The 8,262-nt window shown below is 42.3% G+C and overlaps 1 protein-coding gene across 1 annotated transcript in view; it reads left to right on the forward strand.

Annotated features, from left to right (window-relative positions):
* The window catches only part of LOC106606859 (mitogen-activated protein kinase kinase kinase 3), a 23,501-nt gene extending 18,824 nt beyond the window's left edge, over nucleotides 1-4,677 (forward strand). The window contains exons 14-17 of the mRNA XM_045720135.2: nucleotides 16-147; nucleotides 287-416; nucleotides 589-766; nucleotides 1,937-4,677. Coding sequence (XP_045576091.1) covers nucleotides 16-147; nucleotides 287-416; nucleotides 589-766; nucleotides 1,937-2,165 — 669 coding nt within the window. The 3' untranslated portion in view covers nucleotides 2,166-4,677. The remainder of the gene's footprint in view (nucleotides 1-15; nucleotides 148-286; nucleotides 417-588; nucleotides 767-1,936) is intronic.
* The last annotated feature ends 3,585 nt before the right edge of the window (nucleotides 4,678-8,262 follow it).

An 8,262-nucleotide genomic window follows, 5' to 3' on the forward strand; every position in this document is an offset into this window, starting at 1 on the left:
TCTGTCTGTCTGTAGGAGGTGAGTGCTCTGGAGTGTGAGATCCAGTTGTTAAAGAACCTCCACCACGAACGCATCGTCCAGTACTACGGCTGTCTGAGGGACCACAACGAAAAGACCCTCACCATCTTCATGGAGTACATGCCGGGGGTCAGTCTATTCTTCACACATCGGCTCAGGGCCGGAGTGTTTGGGGTTAAAGGGTATCTGTGGTGTTCAGTCCTGGACTGTGTCCCAGTCTCTCCTGGGAATAGCAGTATAAACCATGCACTTCCTTCTTGTCTTTCAGGGTTCAGTCAAAGACCAGTTGAAGGCCTACGGGGCGCTGACGGAAAACGTGACGCGGAAGTACACACGGCAGATCCTGGAGGGCATGTCCTATCTGCACAGCAACATGATCGTTCACCGTGACATCAAAGGTAGTTATGTCAACACACTGCTCAGATGGCCATTTGTAGTAAAGATAGTGAACTAAATGGCTATAGACTTCCAGACTCAAGCACAAGGACCTAAAAGCTACATTTAAAATACAAGGAAGGTGGTTGGGTGAGTCTGTGTCACATGGTGTTACTCTGTCGTCTCCTTATCCAGGTGCCAACATCCTGCGGGATTCGGCAGGAAACGTGAAGCTGGGAGATTTCGGTGCCAGCAAGAGGCTGCAGACCATCTGCATGTCTGGCACGGGCATCCGCTCTGTCACTGGCACCCCCTACTGGATGAGCCCCGAGGTGATCAGCGGAGAGGGCTACGGCAGGAAGGCTGACGTCTGGTAAGGACCGGGACACATGGGGTTGGGGTTTGGGTAAGAGGTCTTATACACATGCAGGTGATTCTGATTAGTTGTGTTGATAGGGGGGAGGTGGAGGATAGATGTCTCATCTGGGAGTGTGTGAATATCTTCAAGTGTCAGATGCTTTCCTTGTGTGCTCTTATAAGTAGGCTCCTTCCCTGATAGAGTGGCTAGACTGCTGGAATGTGAAGGGAGGGAAAATAGCTGTTCTAAAAGGGGGAAACCATTATTCTTCAAGGGAAAATGTGCTATATATAAAATATTAAAAGTGCTATATTTAAAAGAGAATGTCGAGAAGGACTGCCTCACTCCCACGTACAGGGCCCTGAAATGGGTCGGGTCCACCTGCTGCCCAGGAATTCCCCTGTGCAATCTGATTGTGTAGTATTCCATCAGGCGAGGGATGTGATTGGCCAAGAGCCAGTTAACCAGCCAGCTTGTGCCAGGGTTCAGAATGTTCCGACTTCATTGCTCCCCTGGGGGGCCAGACCAGGCCGGGAGCATCGGTAGGGGGTAACAGGTTCCAAAGGGGAGTCTGTCCCTAAACCCAGCTCCCCTCACCAGCCCCCTGCTCTGTCTGACTTCAGGACTGAAACGGCCTCCCGTAGCCAGCAAAAGCACACTTTAATTGTCAACAGGGAAAAAGTTTCCACCAAAACATTCCAGTGGGTCCTGGGAAAGCAGAAGAGCAGAGGGATGGCCTTTTCCCTTCGTGCCTGTAGTGAGGAAAAGCTGCCCTTTGTTTTTTCAGTGTGTTAACACTGCTTTTGTCAATTCACACAAGTCAATGAGTTATACGATTGTGTATTGCATTGAATGTCCTATTCTGATGTTTGTGTGTGAGCGTGTTTCAAGTTTGTAGTTGTATTAGTCGTATGTACAGCATACACATGGTGTACACCGTCTAACAAAATGCTTACCTGCAGGTTCCTTCTCAACAATGCAACAACAATAAGAAATAAGAATATATAAGAATACAAACATGAAGTTAATGTCTCAGTAGAATAGAATACATTTTTATCATAAGTATACTACAGGAAGGCACCATTTATATTCCAATATTTACACGTTTTGGGCGGCAAGTGTTTAAATTGTGTATTTGTGCTCGTATGGGTGTTCTCTTAACACTGTGTGTGTCTCCTTCCCCAGGAGCCTGGGCTGCACAGTGGTGGAGATGCTGACAGAGAAGCCTCCCTGGGCCGAATACGAGGCCATGGCAGCCATCTTTAAGATCGCCACCCAGCCCACCAAACCCCTGCTGCCCTCACACACCTCGGACCACACCCGTGACTTCATCCACCGCATCTTTGTGGAGGCCAAGCACCGGCCCAGTGCTGAGGAGCTGCTCAAACACCCCTTCTCCCAGATCCTCTGCTGAGGGGAAGTACTAGTACACTTTCTCTGTCTCAACCGCTCCTCAGGACTCATGGCCTACAGCTGACATCTACACTCTAGACTTGGAATTTGGAACTTGGGCCTTTCCATCCTACAGCTCTCTCCCCAAACCAGACTCACCACCACTCACATTCATTCCTTAACCCACAAATACACATGATCCATTATTATGGATAATAGCACAGTGCCATTATTCCAAGCTGCTAATGACAATTATCAAATTCACGTCCAACTTCCCCCACTAGGGGGAGCTATATGACTGATCAGTGTTCAGCTGTCTGCTGTGGAGAACTGGACCCACCAACTCCATACGAACTGTATCTATTCAGCTATCACCTTGGTGGTCTGTGAGAGGATCAAACACACACACACACACACACACACACACACACACACACACACACACACACACACACACACACACACACACACACGGACACTCCAATCACATCAAATCTATGATATGTGGCTCAAGATGGGATTTGATCAAGCACCGCCACCGAATGTGCCTTTCAAATATTCCAAAGTGTCCCCTCCTAAGTTTACATTCTCTAGATGGGCTATTAGGTGAGACCCCTGAGTTAATGAACTGTTTCATATGGGACTTACAGTAAGCTTGAGCAGAGCAGTGTCTGGTCTGCTTAGGCCAAGACAGCAGACCCACAGCCACAGCTCAGTGCTTCAACATGCTAACTGATGAAACCAACAGATGCACCAGTCAGTGTTATAGAGACGGGACGGATTTCATTTTTCACTTTCTCCTCTGATCCGTCTCTGATATTGTTTGTATTTTTTAGAAAATGCCTCTTTATGTTCTTTTGAAGACTCACAGTCCCTGATGGTGCTGATCTGTCCTGTCCTCACCATACAACATGGAAGCAGAGCCATCAGTGTTTTTATGTTGTCATTATGACCTTCACAGTAGACCAACTCTCCACTGCAGCCCCTCATTATCACAGCCCAGGGTTTTCTGAGTGTACCAAAAATGACCGATTTCATTCATGAAGGGGTTGGTTTCCAGTTTTGTTGGCGGATATGCTAACTACACAATATTACAAATGATATTGTACTTTGTGATTGACAGAGAGATTTTATTTTAGTCCTAGAGAAATACAATCCTAATGCCTTGATTTGAAAGTGAGTTGCCATAAGGTTAACCAGTTTTCTATGTGTTGACAAGTGTATCTAGGAAAACGCTACGCCAAACAGTGGAACTCTGCCATTTAGGATTCATTTGAGTCAGATGCACTTTTATGTAAAATTAATGTTGTTGGTTATTGTTCGCCTTACGAAATTAACTTTTTTTTCAACTTTAAATATTACATTTCTTTCACTTTTATTTAAATCCCTATGTTCATCCATTCCTGAATTGTTATATTCAAATATATATGTATAAATATATTTTTTATATATTGACTCTAGACAATTTGAAATCTAATGAGGATGCATTTAGACCTATGAGATAAATGTTGCCGTTCGAAATGATAAATTGTGAAAGCAGCTGGTTTTGCAGAAATTACAACATTGGGGTTTATTAATGAAACACTTTGGGTGGAAAACGACCTCTGGCTATCTTACCTGGTCTCTGCTCCAAAACAAGAAACATATCCACATTCCCAGCTCCAGTATAATATATTATGTCTAAAGGTCCATGCTTTATTAAATGGCAATACTTTTCCATTGGACCCTTTCTGTTGGACTGCCCTGTCAAACCTCTCACAGTTTCAGTAGTTTTTTTAACAAGGCCACCGCCTAGGAGTTAAAGGCTTCTGAAGTTCCTCCATATTTCTCCTTGCTGGCGTGATGTGTGGGAAATAGAGGGGAAGTATGTGAAGTCTAATTTTAAGAGTATGCACTAGAATGCTGTGTCTCACAGAATAACCTTCTCTTAGTGTCATTCTTGCAGAGCAGAGGGACCGAATGTGTGCGTTAGTTAGACTGAGCTGAGCAGGGCAGGGATGGAGGAGTTCTGATCAGGTAGATGCCAGAGACCGGGGTTCCACCCAACATGACGACTTTGTTTAGCTCAGGGTTCGAGAGACCGACCGGTGCTCAATGTCTGGGGCCCTCCACACTGAGCAAAGGGCTTTCTACAATTACCTTATTTTCATTTTATTTTCCATTTATTTCCATTTATTTCAGTGTTACTGGCTCTAAAATACTTTCATAAGTGAATCAAATGGATAGAAGGCAGCTAAGAATCAGTTCAGTATTAGAAATGGTCCTGTTATATACAAAGAGCCAAAACAAATGTTTCAGTTAACAGAAGAACCCTGGGGTAAGCAAATGAAACAGGAGTTAAACGTTTAGATATATACATGTATGTAAATGTATAAATGAGTTTAATGACAGGGGACTTGCAGTGCAAAGTCACTCCAGTGTATCAAGTGTATTTACCTAGGAAAAAGAACAGTATGTTAAATGACATTGTTTTTCTATATCTTTGAGTGCCTAATTTCAAAAACAAATAAATGTTCTTTGTCTCTGGTCCAATATTCTGACCTGCTTACTTGTTTGTTTGCATAATGTTTTGTGTATGTTCCAGTCATGTACACCGCTCTGATGGAGGTGTGTTTGGTATTGTATAACATGTTTTTGGGCCAGCGGCTCTGGAACACACCGGCTAGTCTTTCCATGCATGTCTTCATTATCTCTGAGCAGCCAGCAGGTTGGAAAGTCAGACTGGCCCAGTCCAGTAAATAAAAGAACATCTCACTGAATAGAGCTCATTGTTGGAAGAAAGAAGCAACTCAACTGATGCTTGCTCCAATTCTTTCTCCCTCCCTTTAAGACAGAAGAGGAGGCGGAGAGACCTCTGTTAATCTGTGTGGCCATGGAACAGAGAAACGCTTGGACCCAACAACGGTTCCTTTTCTTAGCTACTGTGACAAGGGGATGGATGGCAGATAATAAATACTTTATTGCTTTGTTTTTCTGGTAATGCACTTCCTCTGTGTGTGTTTTAGCATGCTGCTTGTTCCATTTTCTTCCTGTGGATCTGACACATGGCCCCTGATTACCAGGATCTGATACCAGTTACATAACCTTCCCCTACACCTGCAATGCACCGCTCCATGTGGCCTGCAGGTCTGTTGATGTGGTTAATGGAAGTGTTATTGTGATCAGTGGTAGTGTTCTTGTAGTCAGTGGTAGTGCTATTGTGATCAGTGGTAGTGTTATTGTAGTCAGTGGTAGTGCTATTGTGATCAGTGGTAGTGTTATTGTAGTCAGTGGTAGTGTTATTGTGGTCAGTGGTACTGTTATTGTAGTCAGTGGTATTGTTATTGGGGTCAGTGGTAATGTTATTGTGATCAGTGGTAATGTTGTTGTGATCAGTGGTAGTGATATTGTACTTAGTGGTAGTGTTATTGTAGTCAGTGGTAGTGTTATTGGGGTCAGTGGTAATGTTATTGTGATCAGTGGTAATGTTGTGATCAGTGGTAGTGTTATTGTAGTTTATTGTGATCAGTGGTAGTGTTATTGTAGTCAGTATGTTATTGTGGTCAGTATGTTATTGTGATCAGTGGTAGTGTTATTGTGGTCAGTGGTAGTGTTATTGTGGTCAGTGGTAGTGTTATTGTGATCAGTGGTAGTGTTATTGTGATCAGTGAGTTATTGTAGTCAGTATGTTATTGTGGTCAGTGGTAGTGTTATTGTTGTCAGTGGTAGTGTTATTGTGATCAGTGGTAGTGTCATTGTGGTCAGTGAGTTATTGTGGTCAGTGGTAGTGTTATTGTGATCAGTGGTAGTGTTATTGTGGTCAGTGGTAGTGTTATTGTGGTCAGTGGTAGTGTTATTGTGGTCAGTGGTAGTGTTATTGTAGTCAGTATGTTATTGTGATCAGTGGTAGTGTTATCGTGGTCAGTGGTAGTGTTATTGTGGTCAGTGAGTTATTGTAGTCAGTATGTTATTGTGGTCAATGGTAGTGTTATTGTGGTCAGTGGTAGTGTTATTGTGATCAGTGGTAGTGTTATTGTGGTCAGTGGTAGTGTTATTGTGGTCAGTGGTAGTGTTATTGTAGTTAGTGGTAGTGTTATTGTGATCAGTGGTAGTGTTATTTTGGTTTGTGGTAGTGTTATTGTGATCAGTGGTAGTGTTATTGTGGTCATTGAGTTATTGTAGTCAGTATGTTATTGTTGTCAGTGGTAGTGTTAATGTGGTCAGTTGTAGTGTTATTGTGATCAGTGGTAGTGTTATTGTGGTCACTGGTAGTGTTATTGTAGTCAGTATGTTATTGTGGTCAGTGATAGTGTTATTGTGGTCAGTGGTAGTGTTATTGTGGTCAGTGGTAGTGTTATTGTAGTCAGTGGTAGTGTTATTGTGGTCAGTGAGTTATTGTAGTCAGTATGTTATTGTGGTCAGTGATAGTGTTATTGTAGTCAATATGTTATTGTGGTCAGTGGTAGTGTTATTGTGGTCAGTGGTAGTGTTATTGTAGTCAGTGGTAGTGTTATTGTGGTCAGTGAGTTATTGTAGTCAGTATGTTATTGTGGTCAGTGATAGTGTTATTGTTGTCAGTGGTAGTGTTATTGTGGTCAGTGGTAGTGTTATTGTAGTCAGTGATAGTGTTATTGTAGTCAGTATGTTATTGTTGTCAGTGGTAGTGTTATTGTGGTCAGTGGTAGTGTTATTGTGATCAGTGGTAGTGTCATTGTAGTCAGTATGTTATTGTGATCAGTGGTAGTGTTATTGTGGTCAGTGGTAGTGTTATTGTGATCAGTGGTAGTGTCATTGTAGTCAGTATGTTATTGTGATCAGTGGTAGTGTTATTGTAGTCAGTATGTTATTGTGGTCAGTATGTTATTGTGGTCAGTGATAGTGTTATTGTGGTCAGTGGTAGTGTTATTGTGATCAGTGGTAGTGTTATTGTGATCAGTGAGTTATTGTAGTCAGTATGTTATTGTGGTCAGTGGTAGTGTTATTGTTGTCAGTGGTAGTGTTATTGTGATCAGTGGTAGTGTCATTGTGGTCAGTGAGTTATTGTGGTCAGTGGTAGTGTTATTGTGATCAGTGGTAGTGTTATTGTGGTCAGTGGTAGTGTTATTGTGGTCAGTGGTAGTGTTATTGTGGTCAGTGGTAGTGTTATTGTGGTCAGTGGTAGTGTTATTGTGGTCAGTGGTAGTGTTATTGTAGTCAGTGAGTTATTGTGGTCAGTGGTAGTGTTATTGTGGTCAGTGGTAGTGTTATTGTGGTCAGTGGTAGTGTTATTGTGGTCAGTGGTAGTGTTATTGTAGTCAGTATGTTATTGTGATCAGTGGTAGTGTTATCGTGGTCAGTGGTAGTGTTATTGTGGTCAGTGAGTTATTGTAGTCAGTATGTTATTGTGGTCAATGGTAGTGTTATTGTGGTCAGTGGTAGTGTTATTGTGATCAGTGGTAGTGTTATTGTGGTCAGTGGTAGTGTTATTGTAGTCAGTATGTTATTGTGATCAGTGGTAGTGTTATTGTGGTCAGTGGTAGTGTTATTGTGGTCAGTGGTAGTGTTATTGTAGTTAGTGGTAGTGTTATTGTGATCAGTGGTAGTGTTATTTTGGTTTGTGGTAGTGTTATTGTGATCAGTGATAGTGTTATTGTGGTCATTGAGTTATTGTAGTCAGTATGTTATTGTTGTCAGTGGTAGTGTTAATGTGGTCAGTTGTAGTGTTATTGTGATCAGTGGTAGTGTTATTGTGGTCACTGGTAGTGTTATTGTAGTCAGTATGTTATTGTGGTCAGTGATAGTGTTATTGTGGTCAGTGGTAGTGTTATTGTGGTCAGTGGTACTGTTATTGTAGTCAGTGGTAGTGTTATTGTGGTCAGTGAGTTATTGTAGTCAGTATGTTATTGTGGTCAGTGATAGTGTTATTGTGGTCAGTGGTAGTGTTATTGTGGTCAGTGGTAGTGTTATTGTAGTCAGTGGTAGTGTTATTGTGGTCAGTGAGTTATTGTAGTCAGTATGTTATTGTGGTCAGTGATAGTGTTATTGTAGTCAATATGTTATTGTGGTCAGTGGTAGTGTTATTGTGGTCAGTGGTAGTGTTATTGTAGTCAGTGGTAGTGTTATTGTGGTCAGTGAGTTATTGTAGTCAGTATGTTATTGTG

Source organism: Salmo salar, chromosome 06, assembly GCF_965601325.2.
Source record: "Salmo salar chromosome 06, fSalSal1, whole genome shotgun sequence".
Classification (NCBI taxonomy): domain Eukaryota; kingdom Metazoa; phylum Chordata; class Actinopteri; order Salmoniformes; family Salmonidae; genus Salmo; species Salmo salar.